Below are 20,256 nucleotides of genomic sequence, written 5' to 3' on the forward strand. Positions count from 1 at the left end.
CAAGGCCAACCTGGACAAAATAAACAGCAATAATAAAATTTGTCTATAGATGGGGATGTTTAGGTAACTATAACTACAGTATATTCTGGTATTATGTTGTATGCAAACAAGCGTGTTGTGATTTAGCTGGAAGAGCTTTATATTTTCTTTCTCTGTGTGTATTGTCTGTGTGTATGTGTACATGAGTGTGTTTTGTGTATGTTAGTGCAATATGCTTGTACCACTGTACATGTGTGGAGTCCTCAACTTCTGCCTTATTTGAGACAAGGTTTGTCTGTTGCCTGCTGTGTTAGCTGAGTGAGCCCCGAACCTCTGGATGCTCTTGTCTGTGCTTTACACACCTCACTTTACACAACAAGGATCTCAAACAGGTACCACGGCTTCTAGCCTTCTGTGTGCTCTGGGGCTGGAACTTGGGTCTTTTTTCTTGTGTGACAAGCACGTGACCTACCTTGTGTGCCAAGCTCATGAACCATCATTTCCCTGTCCCTTGCTGGCATTTTTGTAAAAGTGAGACTGTAATACTTCAGTGACTATTGTCAAGGATGCATAAATGCAATTTAAAAAATTACCGAAATCAGAACTCTCTCATTAGAAAAACATATTTTTGATTATCAGTCTAAGTATGCCTCTTTAGAAAATGCTAATGTCCATATCCCAAACTTTCCTCTCCACCCTCTAAGCTCGGCATTTAGTTATTTGTAAGCTCTTACCTCCTAGAGCTCCCTCATCTTCCGTCCCTAACCGAACAACAATAGCAACCACACAAAAAACCTACAAAAAAACGATCACACAAGAAACCACAAAAGTCTACCTTTGTTTAACAGAGAAGCTATGCCGTAGGAAGTAATTTGCATTTTAAAAATTTCCCTTAAATATCTACACTTCCAAAAGAAGTCTCCTCTCTAGCTTGCAAGCTATTTGATGAAAAATTTATTTATGCCATTGTACGGGATAATTTCTCTCTCTGTCTTTGTGATTATTTATTTTTAATTATTAAAGGCATGCTCTACCATGCCTGGGCTTGTTTTTGGCTTTTGGAGACAAGGCTTAACTCTGTAGTCCAAACTGGCCAGGAGTTCACTCCCTAGGCAAGGCTAGTGTTAAATTCAACGTATTTCTCCTGCCTCTGCCACTCAAGTCCTAGGCTTACAGGTGTGAAACACCACGCCTCACTGCCTCATCTATAGTGCCATGTTGGAAAAAAAATCGGAATTGAGTGGTTTATTATTCATGAACTTCTGAGAGATAATTGTAGGAAATGACATCAGTGTCATGAACACAGAGCCTTCTGGAAGTCACACTTTGCTTTGGTTGTGTCATCCTGTGTTGCACACTTCCTACTATATAAATACATCAAGAAGTTCTCCAGGGTCAGTTCTAGCACAGGCTGCAAAGATCCACCACATCTTCCATTCCCTCAGTTATCTTCTAGCCTACCATTCTGCTTGTTTGTTCTTAATTCCTAATTACCAATGGGTCTTAACTGGCCTATTTTAACTGCTTATTGCTCTCATTAGGTGCGTGCGGCCATGTTCTGTTGCTTATTACTGTGGATGTTGTTTTACAGTACTGCTTAAATAAACTTGCCCTTTCTGCTTCAAAGGTGAGGATCAAAACAGAACAACAGAAGGTCTGACTGATCTCGAGGTTTCCTGGACCACTCTAACTCCCTGGGAATAGTGGCGTGTAAGACTGGACACCTGGCCACAGCTGGCTGCTGCGGGATGGTGCTTTAAGTTCAGAGACTATTTGTTTTTAAACCTTTTCTTTTGAATTTAACTTTTACTTACCTGTATGTGTGTGTGTGTGTGTGTGTGTGTGTGTGTGTGTGTGTGTGTGTGTGTGTTGGGGATATGCCCACAGAGGCTAGAAGAGGGAATCAGATCAGCTGGAGCTGGAGATATAGGTGGTTGTGAGCCAAGTAACTTGGGTGCTGAGAATCACACTTGGGTCCTCCGGAAGAGCAGCAAATGCTCTTGAGCACTGAGCCGTCTCTCCAGCCCCAGGAACTACTTTTGCCCTTCTTTTCCTGAGAAAACTCATTTATGGCCCACTCTTCTCATCACTATCTTGTACCTGAGGTCTGACTCTGAAGCCTCCAGAAGGAGGCTAGGCAGTGCTGTTTCACACGTGACCTTGTCAAGGAATTGGACAAGTTCAAAGTGTACCAAGGTAGGGAGTGCTCCTTTTCAGATTTCTCTCTGAAATCCCCCGGTGGCGGGCCCCTGTCTTAAACTCTTGGCTGAGTTTCAGGGGTTCTTGCAGAGCCATCCTCGGGAGTGACACCTTGTTATCAAAGTTCTGGTAGCTATTAGCTAAGAATTGGACCTGGGGGCAGGATTACAGAATTTTCCAGAAGGAAGTGTGAAAATTAGAAAGAGGGAATTATTTTGTAGAGACGGAGGTGTCAACATTTATCCCATATTAAGGCACGTGTGCTGCGTGACAGACTGTCATTCCTCACCCTCGGCAAATGTGGCCCAAATAACAGAGAAACAAGAAACCCAAAATATCACACCAACTGAACTCCTGCACATGCCTTGGGGCTCTGTGGAATTCAGAAAGGAAGGGTCCTTTCTTCCAGGCTCCAGCCAGGTGTCTGTGAGGGAGGCTGGTCTTTCGATTGAGGACTGAGACGTCTTTTCTCTTCAAGGGCAATGACTACATCAAAAAGTGCCGAGAACGGATGATATGTGACAAGGTTTTCAAAGAAAGGTTAAATGTCAAGGCCAAATATCAGCATAGAAGCATTCCATTTCCTTCAAATGTCCCCTGCGCAACTTCCCCGAATGGGCCCAGATTTACAAAAAAACAATTTTCTAAAGGGATGTTAATTGGACCGGGCACCTTTGGATTTGCAGTAGCTTACACTGGGAATCTGTGCATATAAAACAATAAATGGGGCTCAGAATGTATTTATTTTATTGTTTCAGACCACTGACTACTTGAACTGGGAACTACTACTTGAATGAGGATGTATACATTTATACATATTACCTATTTCCATCAGCAGGCCCCCATCACTGCCCCTCCAGACACATCTTACCCCGGAGATTATAACCTTTATTCCAAGATTTCACTCTAAAGGGTATCTTTAAATGTACATAGCTCCAATCTTTAGAAGGAAATTAAAGAGAATTCCAGTCTGTATTATCTACCCCTTCTTTTCTGCCTCTCTTTTCAGGTTAGCAGTTTATTTCTGCATTAATCACCCTGACAGAAGCAAGGCAACTCAATTTTCTGCTTCTGTAGGTAGGCACATCACTTTCTGTACAACGGTAGGCATGAAAAGGCTGCAGCTAAGCTTTGGTTACTGGTGTAATTGAAATGCTATCCACACTATAGGGTGCATTAAAGTCAGATAACGACAGTTCCTGTGGCCAATTTAAGTAGCTTGACTTCCCTGGGAAAAAAAAAATTGCCTGACAGATAAGGCAGACAAACTGGCTAATTCTCCAAGCATGTCTCTCATTGTGATCCTAGAAAAATGAGAAAAAAATGAATCACAGAACCACAAAATCAATTGACCCTCGGGTAGCTCATCAGGCAGCGAGCCTGATAAACCTAAAAGCTTTGTTAATGTCTGCCTGCCTGTATCCCACAGATAGAGCACTTTGTAAATGAACCTGCTTTGATAAATATATTAAGGAAAGCTGTGAATAAAGCCAGAGACTTCTCATTTGTAAATACAACCTCTGCTACATGGAATTAGAATGATAAAGTGGAGTTCCATGTAATTAAGTTTGTATAAGGCCTGAAATCCGTGCAAATACTTCCCTTGAATTTTGAAAGAGAACTGTCAGTTCAATTAATCTGAACATCACCCCAAGAATGTACAGAACAAAATTAAGCCGCTGATAAAACCTGGGCCAGTATTTTGATAAGTAATTCCTATATCATTTCTTGGCCACTGTGATCATTTTATTTAATCCCCTACCCCTCCTTTTTCCTCAGTTACCCTCTAAGCCATGTACAAAGGGTAGATGGCCCATATACCACCATGCCAGTAATCTAAATCATACGCTAAAATTTGGAAAAAAAAACCCTTCTCTTCTATAAAAAAATTAGAGTAAATAAATACCTGTAAGAAGATACAAAAGACAAAAACCAAACCAAACCTCAACCCCCTTGTGTCGATATTGTTCCTCAGAGTCTAGACAAAAGGAACCTTCCTAGAAGCAGTGGCTGTGTGTGAGCATTGTGAAAAACACACAGACAACAGGAACCAGCCAGATGGAATTTGTGATTCAGCTGGAGAATTTAAAAGGATCAGAGATGAGAAAAGTGGGTGTAGGGGAGAAGAAAAAGAAAGAAAGAGTCAGAAAGAAGAAGAAATCCCACAAACCCCACTTGCCTAGGCTACCTGTCCCTCATCCTAGGCATACATTTCACACCTTGGGGAAGAAATGCAGTCATTACCATTGATTTCCTTTGTTCCAGGGACAAAATCAAGAAAGAAAAGAAAACTATGATCTAGAAGCCCCCCTTTAGTCAAGGCAGGAAGATCTTGGGGTCACTCACCAGTTGTTTACTTGGAGAATTGTCAGTCCCGTGTCTTGCGCTAACTGTTTCTTCTGCTCTTCGGAAGGGTATGGGTGCTGATGAAGAGACAAATGTTTGAAGAGATGCATCAGAAGTTGGGAAAGAGACACATACTTCTCAGCCTGAAACCACCCTTGGTGCATTCTCTATTCCACAGCTTGATTCTCCTCACCACACGGGAAAATATATTTAACTTGCTGGCAAGTGTGGACTGGAGCCAGCGGGGGCAACTTAAACTTCTTGTCACACTCTGTAGGACCAGCAATGAAAGTCTGGATACCTAGGTGACTCTCTGTCTTTGATCCACCGTCCTGAAATGGCATCATCGTTCTGGGTGTCCCTATTTCTGTCTGTTGTATGTAAGGGATTTGTAGACCCACTTCCTTTACTCACTAGTGGGTTACATGGAATTCATACTCTATGCTACCCCTGAGAGACTGGTCCACATAACTATTATTTCTTAGTTGATCTGAGGCTAACTACATTTGGGCCATTTGCCAATATGTAAACACAACTATTTTGGAAGCCAAAGCAAATGATTGGATGTAGAGTCCTTTGTAGGGATGAGATTGGGATTTTTCAATTTTTACTGATTAGTTTTCTAGGCTATCAAGGTCATGTACAATGACTTGATTAGAGGACCTGTCCCTCACCCTATGCATAAACTTCACATCTCAGGGGAGAAGGAGTAAGGTATATGCCATGCTTCCTATGGAATTTTTCCATGGTAACTTCAAGTACAGCAGCAAGAGAACCAAGCCATTGGTTCTTTCATTCAATCACAGTTCACTCCCACTGATAATGACTAGCCCTCCCATTAGCCTCCTCTTCCTTTTCCTTTCTCATCTTGAAACCCAGGATTGTTATTTTACACTCATACATTTCGTTCAAGAAGTTCTGTGCTGGAGGGCACATATTATGGAACATATCTGTTACATAAGGTCCTGTTCAAAGTCACTGGTTTTCTTAAACACAAAGGTAAACTTTTATCCCCATGTCATAGTTGTTCATAACTGGAAAGCCTTGAGTCATAATATCATCAACATCATTGAAGTGTCATCAAGGGCTGGAGAGGTGGTTCAGTGCTAATGAGCCTCCTACCTCTTTTGCAGAGGACCCCAGTTCAGTGCCCAGAAGCCATGTTGGGCATTTCACAGCTGCCTATAATTCCAGCTCCAAAGTATTTGGGGCCTTTGGGCTATGATGGCCCTTCACTCACATGCACACACACCCCAATACACATAACTAAGAGTAATACAAATAAGTCTTTAAAGTATTCTAATCATCCCAGCATTTGAGGGAGGGGATTTTTTTCAATCATCTAAGAATTCAATTCTCAGGTATTTCATCTTCTATAATAGCATACATTCCCTAAAATGTGCATGATGGTTTATTCAAGAACCGACATGCCATCAAGTTCAACAAAATCCCTTGTAAAGCAAAAGGGTTAACTAGATCTGTATTAATATAGAAGCCAGGCTTTTAATATTCTGCAAATGTTAACAAAGAAAGATGATAATGTTGAGTTAATATGGGTTAAGCATAAAATGAAAATAAATTTTTCTGATTGCGAGGTGTTGACACTTTTTTGGCTAGGGCCTGCAGCCTGTTCCTTAAAGCTGTGTAATTACAGAAGGCTTTGCCCCTCCTTCCCCCTCCCGCTAGAGCCTCCCCACATTAGTAATGACCCCTTCACTGCTTCAAAAACCACTAATGGTCTTCGGCACAGGCAAGAAAAATGAACAGGGTAAATTGGAATCCACAGTCAGTAATTTGCATCCTATGAGGCTGCTTCGGCCACTCACACTCATTCCTGGCTATCAATCGCTGCCTGTCAGGTGCTGCACTCTGCCTCTGTGACAAATACTCCTCCTAACACTCCGATTCGTCCAAACAATGTAATTGTCCTCTATTCTCCTTTTGGTAATGGAGAAAATGAATGACTCACAAACAAGGATTGTTCATCACAGACTCAGAGGTGCCTTCAAACTCGAGGAGGCCTTCAGTCCAAATTTTAATTGACTGAATGCACTGGTTGGGGAGCAAATGACAATTAAAAAAAAATCCTTGTCAAGGAATTTCCTGACCAAATTCAAGGCAGTGGTCCTCTTTTGAGTTTCTGCCACTCTGATTTTTGAGAGCCTAGGTTTATAGGTTGTCAGCCCAGGGGGAGAAATTGTGCAAACAGCAAGAATCAAAATGAAAACAAAGAGGCATTCCTCCAAATGTACAGAAAGGGGCTGGAAATACAATGTGCCTCAGTGTGCTGCTTCTTCAGCCTCTCTCTGTCTCTCTGTCTCTGTCTGTCTCTCCTCTCTCCCCCGTCATGTGCCATGTATGTGTGTTGCTTTCTACATTTGCTCAAAAAAGTTCTGACAAGTGTGTGTGTCAGAGAGAGACAGAGACAGAGACAGAGACAGAGAGAGACAGAGAGAGTTTAGATGAACAAAGGTAGTTTAGGAGAAAAGTAGAAAGTGGATGTTACTAGATTGCTACAGTGCCAGTTCCTTCAAGTTTGATTGTAAATTCTGATTGAATAACAAGAACGCTTTCTAGTGTTTTATTAAAAAATGTAGTCAAATGACTGCAGAATTTTATAAACAGTTCATTTTATCTTGGGAATCCCTTGCTATACTTTCTCTATTTCATAAGCAGTTTCAAATTCCATCCAGAATCATTAAAAACATTGGTACCTTACCAAAATTCACCTTGCACAGATGGCTTTTTTTTAATTAATATGGAAGACTAGAATAAGTTTAAAGTTCTTTGAGTGCCGTGCTGTGGGTTTTGAGCACTCCAGATTCACGCCCCTTTTATGCACAGGGTGGACTGCTGATCTGTAAGTGACCTGGCAGTCGGCCACTGGATTTCTAAAATTAAAAGAGTGATTGAGAACAATCAGCTTTCAGAGGGATTGGAACGTGACAATGTGTTTTGGATTAATTTACAAGTAATGTTCAGATTTAAGGGCAAACCATGGAACTGAAGGACTTCTCCGTGATCTATCATGTGCATACTTTATTGGGACAGACATCATGTTGAAATAATAAACAGGGGAAGCCTTCACTTCTTCTTTGATGTATATTACTAAATGTCTGACTGGCTCAAATTTAAAATAAACTTTGGTATGTTTGCACTTGGAAACTGGAAGTGGACCACAAGCAATAATTTGTAGTCAATCTCTGTTCTTGGCCTAAAGCTATAGTTTTGACTGTTCACTGTTGGGGGCCAACTCACTTGGGTCCAGTGGCCCAGAGTTCGCTGGGCTTCTTCCTAAGAGCACATGTTGTCACACAATAGCATTGATGATGAGTCTTTCATCAATAAAGCACTAAAGGTTAAGGATTTTTACATCTGAAAATAGTCCCAAGGCCACCAATGAATAAAAGCACATCCTTAAAGGTCCTTTTACTTGGAATATCAACTAACAAAGGTTGGGAAAGTGAAAAGGGCATGCATAGCTCATTATTCAATAAAGATAGAAAATGTTCTTTAATTGCGTCTCATGTACAAATCCACTTGAAAGCAAGATGTCTCTTTATTCAAGCCACAACAAGCCGCCCCTCCTTCTTTGTGGTCCTTTGTAGATAAGTGCATGGAAGCAGAGGAGCTACATCCTTACATTACATTCCTGAGACATTTGGGTGAAAAAGCACTTAATAATTATGATTTGTGGCTAGTCCTTCTCCAATCATGTCCAAATTAGAACTGATTGATCATGAATTTCACTCTGTGTTGCAAAGACTTATGCTGATGCTATAAAATTTTAAGTGATATTTCAAATCACCCCACAAACTAGAAATGCATGATGAAGTAAAACACTGTAAGCCACCTAAACATCTACCAACTGGATTGAAGTTGAATGATATGTGATTTTTTTCTAAGCCAGCAGTGGGGAGAATGGGGTGGTTGGGGTTGGGTGGGAGTGTGGTGGTTTACTTCTTTACTCTCCAACACTAGGAAGGCACATGCAGGCTGATATCTGTGAGTTTGAGGCCAGCCTGGGCTAGATTGGGAGTTCCAGGCCAGCCAAAGCTACATAATTTGTCAAATTGCTTTGTGTAATGATGTAATGCAACAGAAAAATGGTTAAGCTACTTACTGTGAAGGATGTTAAATGAGATGAATTCCTGTTTCCATGGGGACAATGACCCACCCCCACCTCTTCCCTTACATATTCACTTTACAGAGCTAACCCAGGTCTGTTCTTTCTTTAAGATTTCATTTTAAAGTGTGTGTGTGTGTGTGTGTGTGTGTGTGTGTGTGTGTGTGTGTGTGTCTGTACATGTCAGTTCAGTTGCTCTTGCTCTTGGAAGCCAGAGGCATTAGATTCTCCTTAGATCTAGAGTTATACGGAATTGTAAGCTGCTTAATGTGGATGGTGGGAACCAAACTCAGGTCCTCTGAAAGAGCAGTATGTGATCTTAGCCTCTGAGACATCTCTCTACCGATGTGATCTTGATTTTGTTTATGTTAGTTACCTATGAAACCCTCAAAGTAATTTCCCCAATGTGGACAAAGAAACTGCTTTGGTAGGATATCATTTAGTGATCTAGGACCATACTCACTGGCTACAAAGGACTTATCCCTTGCGTAAATAAATGCATCTTCTAATAAAAGGACAAATTGAGCCAATTGTCATGATTTTTCAACTTTTTCTTATGTGGATAATTCCTATACCATGAACAGAATGCACTTTTTCATCAGTTTTAAAGATGAACCACAAAATAACAACACAAAAGATATTTTAAAGCCCCCCAATCTTTGTTTCTCAAGGTATTATCTTCCTCCATGAGCTTTCTGAAGAAATTTACTTGATACTTATAAGTTTGCATCTTCGCTGCCCTGTCTTATTTACATCTCTCCTTGGTGTAACTTCCTAACAAGAAAGGTTTGTGTGGTTGTTTTTCTCTCCTACTCTCTCACTGCTTTTTCACTTTTAGAAACAGGGCTTCACTATGTAGCTCTGGCTAACTTGGAACTTGCTAGGTAGCCCAGGCTGGCCTCCATCTTAAAGAGTTCTGCTGCCTCTGCCTCCCCAGTGCTGGGACTAAAAGCCTGCACCACCCCACCTGACTGTGTCTCTTTGCTGCTCTGTCTTTGTTTGGTCTCTTTTGGGTTTTTTCAGGGGTTCTTTTTCATCTTACATATGACTGGGCTTGAGATATAAGCCTGGGTGGTGAGATAGTGGGGTTCCAAGAGCTGTACCTGAGATAGTAAGCATCCGAGCAAGCCTAACAGCACTGTTCTTGATGGTTAATTCTAACTCTCTTCCCCCTTTCTCCCCAGAATCAATTCTGATGTAAGACAAACCAACGGTTTGAAAAAATCACAGCATTTGTTCTCATTGGACTTAAAAAGAAAAACACTAATTTTGGGGATCACAGGGCTAAGGATACATTCTTAGCATTTCGCTAGCTTGCTCTAACGGACGGCTGTGATAACAGTTGCATAACCTATTTTGTGGAAATTGAAGACCATTTTTGTCATTTCCTGACTGCTCATTGGAGCTCACAGATACCTGACAGGCGACTGAATGGGATGAAAGGCTGGGCCTCTCTGTCTCTATGTGGTGTCTGTCATCGTCGCTGCGTCCCCCTTTGGGCCATTCTCCACTGAGCTTTGGATGTAGACATGCTGATCACTGGAGAACTGTTTCAAGCAGGGCTAATGTCACCGATTGCTCACTGGAACTGGCATGCATTTCTTCTGCCCTACCTGGGGCTTTCTTTGCCAACAAGCACTTGGAGTTCAGGGCCTTGTGATGAGGCCTGGATTGAACCACAAGGCTAGGACATTTACACAAAATGATGACACCAGAACAACTCAGCAGTTCCCGAGTGAGGCTGACTGCCCTTTCGTCCACCAAGTATAAGGCCAGCATGTTTATACATGGGAAGAACATCTTTGAAACTGTGCCCATGACTAATTGACAATTAGAGAAGTTCAGCCCACCCCAGAAAATCAATAAAGCCTACTGCTCCTTTTGCTAAGCAGCAGCTAGAGCAGCTCTCCTTCCTCCCTTCTTTCCTTCCTTCCTCCCTTCCTCCCTCCCTTCTTTCCTTCCTTCCTCCCTCCCTTCTTTCCTTCCTCCCTTCTTTCCTTCCTTCTTCCCTTCCTCCCTCCCTTCTTTCCTTCCTTCCTTCCTCCCTCCCTTCCTTCCTTTCTTCCTTTTTTTTTTCTCCTCTCTCCCTTCCATCCTTCCTTCCTTCCTTCCTTCATTTTGCCTTTTTGAGGCAGTCTTACTCTGTAGCCTAGCTTAGGTTGCCAGGCTACATAGCACTCACCTGCCTCAAACCCATGGCAATCCTCTTGCCTTCTGCACTCTGCTCAGTTCCAGTCACCTATTTGATTATTGTTGGCTTCTTTTCTGCTTACAAGCTGGAGCTCCCATAATAGAGCCTTTCTTCTACATAGTATATGGCTCAGTCTTGTGGCCTTCTGGTGTCATTCTTACATTTAATGGAAGACTTTTTCATGCTAGCATTCACCTTTTCCACCAAAGTGTAGTTTCCCCTTCCTTTGGTAACAGTGCCTTGATTTTTACCTTGGGAATATGCTAAGCTGTGATAAAGTGACTCGGGGTTAGCCAATCAGCATGGTTAACTATGCTGTCTGCATGGAAGACATCCAAGTTAGATTAAGGAATTTTATCATGGGACTGCCAGACACCTATCTCTTCATTCATGTTGGCTTCTACAGAGTAGGGTGTGTGCTTGGTGTGGAAATGAACTTTGTTGACATCAAATGGGAAAAAGGAACCTGACTGTGAAGACTGGTGCTATAGAAAACAGACTTCTGGTACCTTTTTTATACCTGGATGTAAATTTACCTAAAACAGGCCTGCCTTCACTTCCAGTCGTTTGGATGCACAAGTTGGTCACAACTAACACACATAACCCAATTCAGATGATCTGGATTTTTCTTAGTTCGCTCCCTCTCCCCTCTTCCCCCAGCTAAAAGTGAGCATTTATTTTATTTTGTATTTGTTTTGGGGCATACAATAAGGAGGTAGAGGAAGAAGGAAAAGGATCAGGAGAGGACCAAGGCCCATCATTCTGCTTTATCAAGCACAGCAGAAAACAGACAGACAGCTCAGGATTTGAAATCATTTGTCCAAGTTGTGATTCCAGCTGATTAAAGCATCACAAAATCAGAAAGATAGAACTCTGGATGTGCAACGAATATGGGATTGTGCAGATTTTCTATTTAAGTTGGAAAAGCAAAACATAAGGTAGAATTGTGTTGCAGTTTCCATACAATGACCGCAGAAAGCACCAGCCTGTGTCTTGTGAAAAGTGGAAACTCTTAAGGGACCTGAATATAAATCTGCTAGACAAAATACCTGAGAAATACTTAATTGCAAAGACCTTCTGGCAACCAGAGGCTGTGATAGTAGGAAAGTAACAGAGTCCACTGAATCTTCAGACTAATCCATTGTTTCTTGAATTGAATTCCAGAGGGAAAGTATATTTCACATTTATGTGATTCTGACATTTCCATCATTTCCACAGTTCTGGTACCCCCAACCTTCCAAACAAACAGTGGGGGATGCCCAGAGCTGGAGGTAATCATTTCTCTCCAAACTCCTTTGTCTTCCCTCTTCTCTTGTGTTTCCTCTACTCATCTTTATGTAAATATATGCACTTGGGTAACATCTTTACTAATCTGAAAAATCGTGTCTTGTTTAACCTTGAACTTTTGTAGCACTTAGCACAGAGCTTTCTGTATAGTTGTATAGTAAGTCTTGGATACATACTTGTGAGCCAGTGCATTCCTTCTGAACTTGGGAGGTTTTTTTTTTTTTTTTTTTTTTTTAGAAAGGACTGCCTTTGCTGTATTTATTCATATACAATGAATAAATCCCCAGATAAATACAGAAAGGTTCAGATAGTCATTTAACTGTTTTAACAACACACTTTTTGGGTATTTGAAAACATCTGAGTTTTCCCATCTTCACCCAGATGTTTGGTGTCATGGAAACACAAGCTTCAAATTTAAATGAGTAGTTTCTAAAAAAAATTTATGCCAGATATATATTTGAGAGAAAGAAAATATGGCTGTTTATGGAAGACTTGTTTTCGTTTAAGTTTATATGGAAATAAATAGATTAAATTATAACAACTATACCCTCTAAAATTGAGAAAAGGCTTAAGAGATTTTAACAATGATTAGATCATAAAATATTAATATTTGGTTGACTTGGAGGCATGGTGGAAAGGCCAGAGAACAAAGAGCTAAATGTGGTGGCCCATGCTTTTAATTCCAGCAGGATAGAAGAAGGCAAAGGGTTTCAAGTTTAAGGCCAGCCTAGATTACATAGCAATACGCTGTCTCAAAAACAACACACACACACAGACACAGACACACACACACACACAGACACACACACACACACAGAGACACACACACACACACAGACACACACACACACACACACACACACACACACACACACACACTAAACAAAACACAAAAGAACAAATGGGATGAACCTCAACAGTAAAGCATTTGTCTAACAAGCATGAGGTATCTGAAAGGAAAATAAAGAAAAAGAAAAGAGAGAAAAAAAGATGAAGAGAGCAGAGAGAGCTTGGGCTTGGGCCTGTAATTCCAAGTACTTGGGAGGCTGAGGCAGGGGGATTGCAAGTTCAAGTCTAACCAGGGCAAACCCGAGCTGGAGATAAATATCCACGGACAGAGTACTTGCTTAGCATAAAAGCAAAGAATGAAAAGACATCATGTAAGGTACTAAAGTTAAAACTAAAGGAAGAAGGTGGTTAGGATCATGGAGAAAGACCTCTGTATTTTCAGGGAGGTCTGTTACAGGATCATCTTCTAACAGTTCAGACAGGGATTATCTAGTAGAAGAGAAGAGATTCTTCAATGGTCAGTTGCCATTGACACACACTTTACTTCACAACTCCAAAATGGAAGCCAAATGTGTATCAGAAAAACAATGCAAAAGCCATTTGCAAAGAAGATTTCAATTTTAAAACACAGCAAAAATATTATTTCTCTACTGACAGAGAATTAAAAGCTCAGTAGAGTTTTATTTTGAACATAATGGAAATATATTTGTAGGGCTAGAGAAAGATAATTTTTATTTAACATTTGTTAGGACGCTCCCATGAGCTGCTTGGCCATGCATGTTACACTGCCTCTATGCCTAATGGCAATCTTACTAAATGAACCCAAAGTCCCAAATAAGGCCTTGACTCATTTAGCAATCATTTCACATCTCTACCCTGTGATTGAATTAATATTTTATGGGGCCACACTGTTCTACAGCCAGACCACTTTTCCAAAAAATTGAATATTGTGCTTATTTATTTTATGGATCATTTGTTGAAATAGATTTCAAAACAGGTTTAGGCTATTTAGATTTTTTCCAGTGAACTGCAAATGAAAAACTCACACACTCAACTGGAAAGGACATCAGGGGCCATCTAATCCAAGCTTCTCATTTTATGCCTAATGAAACCCAGGCTGGAGATGCAGAATCACTTGCCCAGTGGCTTGCCCAATTGGCATCTCTTCTTTTAAAACGCCCCTGTTACCCCCAGAAAGAAGATATTTCACATTACAGAACCCCAAAGAACATTTTTATATATCTTATCTCTACTTAAGAATTACAAATACCAATGTTCAGATTTTGTTGTTAGCTACTTAGTAACATAGACACCCTCCCAGAACTTTCTCCATTTGCCACACTATACTACCTGTGTTTGATTACTCATTCTACGGTTAGACTTGTTTCTCTTTGAAAGCAGGGACTGGCTAGCCAAATTTTACTTCCGGAATCTAGGTCATTCCCTAGTCTGTTGATGTAGCCTATACACCAGGGTCAAACTAATCAAATTTGAAAATACAGTCACATGACATCTTTACATCTTAAAAATGCTACTTCTTGAAACTGGAGAAATGGCAATTAGTTAAGCTGAAAAGCTAGAGAGCAAGTGAGAAGGGTGAAGAGGGGGGATCCCCAAAGAGGAAGGAAGGAGCAGCTTCATATGTGGGTACACCGCACCCGGTAGTCACACTCAGCCCTTACTTTCAGAGTAAGCCTTTGTATGTACAGAGGACTGATAACACTGGTGAGCTCAGATCACATAATGAGAAGCAAAAAAGAGCATGCAGGCATGGGAGGTCTCATTAACATTCAATTGCTTTCTGGTGAACAGATTCAGTTGTTCGACACAATAACGAACCTAAGTAAACGGTACATAGGTACGCGATGAGATACGGCTCTTCCTTAACAGGTCCAGACACATTGCCACCTGAGCCTGAGTGAGAAGGCAATGAGGATTACCTATCAGCCCAGGACAATATCCCTTCAGTAACTTAAAAGTCTGGATGAAAACAAACGTGAGATAGACAGCAAGGAATTCTCAAGAAACACTAAAAGCTATAGAACAATCCCAGTTTGCTTACTGCAGCTTTATCTGCATGAACTCTATAATGAATAATTTCATTTGACATTCCATAAAACCCCACCAAAGATCTAGCTTGACAGGAGAAAGCTTACAGTATTTGAAGAGGAAGGGGTTATTTAAACAATGTTATCTTTTTTTTTTCTTCAAAAAATGTTATTATCTGTAGAGTAAGCATGGGAGCTGTTTGACTATAATCTTCTTTGTTATCTCAGAGTACAGGATAAGAGGATGGGTGACCGATAAGTTGAAACGTCATTTAAAAAAAAAAAAAAAAAAACAACCAACCAAGAAGAACTTGGGTATAAACTCATCGTCCTTAGAGGGCAGCGACAGTAAAAAGGAAACTCAATGGTAAATGATGGTAAATGACCATTTCTGACATCTTACTATGAAACAGGTTCCCATTGGGAAGCTTGAAAGAAACACCCTTTCTTTAAACATTTTATCTATCTATCTATCTATCTATCTATCTATCTATCTATCTATCTATCTATCTATTTTATGTGTATTAGTGTTTTTACCTACATGTATGTCTGTGTGAGGGTGTCAGGTCCCTTGGAATTGGAGCTACAAACAGTTGTGAGTTGCCATGTGGGTGCTGGGAACTGAACCTGGGTCCTCTGGAAGAGAAGCCACTGCTCTTAACCTCTGAGCCATCTCTGTAGCCCCAAACATCTTTTCTTAATAGGATCAATCTTACATTAAAAAGTTCATCAAAACAGACCCCCAACCCCCAAAGTGTATGACACCATCATTAAGAAACCCAGTTAAAATATGAAGAATTACTTTTCTAAAAAGCTTCTTTTTGCACACACACAAAAAAAAATGTCTGACTCTAACTATCTATTTAGAAGAACACTCTTTCAAAATAAAGTGACTTTGAAAAACTGACTTTCTTCCTGGTTAATTCTAAGCCTCCATTTTAATATGTTTTAGTATTTAAGGTTTTTTAAATAGTTAAGAAATATCGCCAACAGTCAGTCTCCCAAACACAACAAAGCAAGACAAAGACAGGGTCCTAGTGTTTGCTCTAGTTATGCATTCACTAGTAAATAAAGAAAGGCACTGACTGATAACCACAGCCAGAAAATGCCTAACTGGGCCATCCAAAAGTTCAGTTAGCAGTATTTGTTTTGGAATTCCCCAGGGTTTTATCTTATCAATTTGTTTTTCCTTCCTCTTTTTAGAGCAGCCTGCATAGTGAGAGTTAACTACTTCAAGACAGGAGCAAAGTAAGGTGCTGCGGAGTCTACATACATGGGTCCACTTCCTATTTCACCCAAGCACAGCATATACAGATTGTTTAAATAAAGTGTTGCTGAAGGATGAACAAAAGAAGTTACTTTATGGGCTTCTGAGTTGTAGATAGACCCCATCAACTAGACAGAATAACTTTCAAATGTCTTTTCATCATACCTATGCATATTTCTTCTAGTCATTAAATATAAAACATAAATTATCCAATCTGTAACACAAATAAGCAAAATGCATGCACATGTGTGTGTAAGTGTATGCTGTCTATAGACTAAACATTCACCCATTCAAGATTAAAGTCATCAAATACTAAAACATGGAAGAGCTTGATAGTACTGAAGTTCTGGCACCATGATTGAATGCTACATTGAGTAAACCCAAAATAATTAGATGTTTATGAACTAAAAGAAAACATGGGGACCAGTGAGATGGCTCAGCAGGGGAAGGCCCTTACTGCCAAGCTTGCCAAACTGAGTTTGATCCATGGCCCACGTGGTGGGAGAGAACCAACTTCCATAGGTTAGAATCTGATCACTGATTGGGTGCCTTTGCTCCCCTAATAAATAAATAAAATAAAAATGTAATTAAAAAGGAAAATACAGATATCAAAGTTAAAAGGGGTTTTTTGGCAAAACAATAAAATGATTTAATAATAAGTTTATAGTTTACCAAAATATTAGTATATAGCTATTTTCTTCCAAATTGAATAACAACAACAAAATACTAACTCAAAGACTTCTTGCAGGTTGGGTAGCCAAAGTGAGTTCAAGAGAAAATAGTCTTCTAATTATTTCTGTGTTTGTATTTGCTCATCCTTTTTATAACAAAATTCTTTATTGATTCTTTGGGAATTTCGTAACACGCACCCCAGTCCTGCTCACCTCCAAGTCCCTCCATATCCTCCCTCACTCCTGCAGCATTCAACTGGAATTTTTAAGGAGAGGAATAATGGGGGACATTTTGAAATACATTTATGACAATTTGTTGCATTTTTCCCCAATTAAAATGGTAAGATTGTATAGAAAGAAATAGCTACCTCTTCTTCCTCTGGATTTAAATATTAGAGCTGAGTGGCATATCTTTACACTTTTAGAAACAAATCATTCCATTCTTGTAAGAATATATTCCTTACAAGGATTTTAGAAGTTCTGGAAATGGTGCTTCCACAAAACTGATTTGAAAAAAACAACCTTTATTATAGTTGAGTTCAACTGGCATTAGCCAGTATAGGTAGCATGTATTCTGGTTATTGACTATGCAATCTGATTGTTGGTGCCTGTGAAATAGTATGTTCACCATTCACGACATTTCTGCAAAATCGACATAGACTTCTAGCACTTGATCCCTGCTATGTACAGCAGGTAAAGTTTGCCTTGACTCATATATAACACATTGAAAGACCATTAACCTTTCAAGAGAAAGGTCCTTTGGCCATAGAAAATAATTTTCATTAAAGGAGATATGATTCAATCATGTGCATTATATTTAAATTCTGAATTATTTAAACCCTTCTACTTGAGTAATAGAAGTAGACCCTTGTGTAGCATAAGCTGAGTAGGTTGAGTTCTCTGAGTTAGCAAAAACACTTAAGGATTACCACATGGCAGGAAATAGGCCCCAGAAAATCATTAAGCAAATTCAAAATACTGTTCATACGTATATATCAAGGAAGCATTATGCTTTTTCTAAATGAGGACATTTTATCCTACGGCACATCATCGTAAATGCCCATATGATATGGCAGAACCTAGAACGTGACATTACAGAACTCAGCACCTGACATTACAGAACTAGAATCCGACATTACAGAAGCTCGCATGATAGAACTCAGAAGCGCACTACCTGCAGGCTTGACTTCCTTTAATTCCCTGGGCAGTTTTGAACACACAGAACATAACACATCTCAAAGGGGTTGAAAGTGTAGGTAGGGTCAACATCCCAACCACCTCTGCCTCCCATAGATGTCAGACTGAGTTCTATTGTGGCTATCCAGGAGACTCTATTAGTGAGTTTCCCTCTGAGACAATTTGCCTGGCAGTCATTACCTGGCAGAAACTACAGAAAGGACGTTTTCAGTTCCGGAATTGGGAAGTATAAAGTTTCCATACACTGCACAATGCACATAGAATACTGGGGTAGACATGTGTAAACCACTGCTTTATATGGTCTTCATTATTTTTCTCACCTAGGTAGCCAATTGGGAAGTAGTCGGAGAATACACTATTACCACGGTGGGGAACCCCATGAACATCCAATTGTGATAATATTTGCATAATTACATGCTGAAGGACAGCTGTGCCCCCTGACCCAGGTGTTTAACAAGATGGAGGTCTGGAGTGGTATAGGGACAGATTGACGTTGGGGTTTTGGCAGTTGACTGGTTATGCTCTCTTTATCTTCCTTAAGTTGGAAATACAGTCTCCTGTGGTTATATTTTTTTAATAAAAAAAAGTATTATGAAATTTTTAAAATTTATTTTACACACCAACCACAGTTCCCCCTCTTCTCCTCCCATTCTGTTCCCCAACTTCTTTTCTACTCATCCCTCCTCCACTCCCCAGAAAGGGGAGTCAACAAAACATGGCATATCAAGTTGAGGCAGGACCAAGCTCCTCCCTCCTGTGGGCACTTAAGTGGCTAGAATATTGGCAGTGTTATGGAACCGTGGAATGACACTCTCTTCTGGAGACAGGGCATTCTTTAACTCCTCAGACTGTCGGGAAACCAACTACACGTGACTGTAGAACTTGCCAGTAAATACTCTTCTCCTTGCGAGTCACATAAATACATTCAACTTCAAGGTAAATGATTCAAGTGCATTGTTCTGTTAAAGAGAGTTATAAGAGAATGTTCTTTTTAAATCACAATCATTTCGCTTATTGTTATTGTGTGTGCTAGTGATATTTATATGAATGCAGGAGGGGTACACATGCCAACTTGTATGTGTGTACATATGGTGTGTGTATGTGTATTGTGGTGCGTGTGTGTATGTGGTGTGTGTGTGTTGTGTATGTGTGTGTGTGTGTGTGTGTGTGTAGAGTGTGTATGTGTATATGTGGTGTGCATATATGTGTGGGGGGGGTTGGTGTGTATGTGTGTGTGGTGTGTGTGCATGTGTGTGTGGTGTGTGTATGTGTGTGTGGTGTGTGTGTCTAGGTCAGAGGACTACTGGAATCTGTTCACTCCATCTTCCTTCACCTGAGTTCCAAAGATCAAACAAGTGGCTGGACTTGCATGTGAATGCTGCCTGAGTCCACTGGGCCACCTCACCAGCCCTTTAAGTTGATATGCCCATAAATCCACATATCCCATCCCCCCAGGGTGGCTAATACTCTTCTGACTTTTTTTTTAAAAGGAAAAAATCTAAAGTTTATAGAAAATGTCAAAGGAAACGTCCTCATGGAGGATTTAGAAACAATTGCTTGTGCTTCCATACCTGCCCTACTGTGTGTCCACATAGAGGGAAGTCTTGGAAAGTAAAAAGAGCTAGATAAATCTTTGATAAGTAAATGAATGTTTTTCAGGGCTTTACTTGAGGCTGAGGCAGGCATACCCTCATTCAGGGTATCCGAGCTAAGGTATTTATTTACATTTGTGCATTAGTAGGTACAGCCACCTAGCTGGCAAGAGACCAGCGGCAAGGGTGAGGGAATTTCTGTGTGTTACTGACTTAGAAGCATATATTCTAACAGGTTATTAACATAACTGAAAAACCCCAAAATAGATTTTCCAGGAGGAACAATGTATTTCCAGACTCATATTGACGAACACAAAGGTGGTGAAAGCTGGTAGAAACCCCCTGCTTCATTCATCACAATATAGGTAGAAGCATATGACCGTCACCCACGGCAGTAAGACTTTCCATTATTTAACACCCTAGCAAATAAACAGTTGAATATACAGTGTAGATACTATTTGGAAATGCTCAAGCAACTCAGGAAACACATGTGCTCTGTGTCATCAGGTCACACTCAGGTGGCATTCTGGGAAAGTTTTTGGAAAACCCTGGTAGAAATAGATT

The 20,256-nt window shown here is 40.3% G+C and overlaps 1 protein-coding gene across 13 annotated transcripts in view; it reads right to left on the reverse strand.

Moving 5' to 3' along the window:
• The window catches only part of Meis2 (Meis homeobox 2), a 215,010-nt gene that overhangs the window by 57,695 nt on the left and 137,059 nt on the right, over window positions 1-20,256 (reverse strand). For all 13 annotated transcript variants that reach the window (XM_036183628.1, XM_036183626.1, XM_036183632.1 and 10 more), the window contains one exon: window positions 4,525-4,601. In XM_036183628.1, the coding sequence (XP_036039521.1) occupies window positions 4,525-4,601 (77 nt within the window). The remainder of the gene's footprint in view (window positions 1-4,524; window positions 4,602-20,256) is intronic.

The sequence above is a fragment of the Onychomys torridus genome, chromosome 4 (assembly GCF_903995425.1).
Source record: "Onychomys torridus chromosome 4, mOncTor1.1, whole genome shotgun sequence".
Classification (NCBI taxonomy): Eukaryota; Metazoa; Chordata; class Mammalia; order Rodentia; family Cricetidae; genus Onychomys; species Onychomys torridus.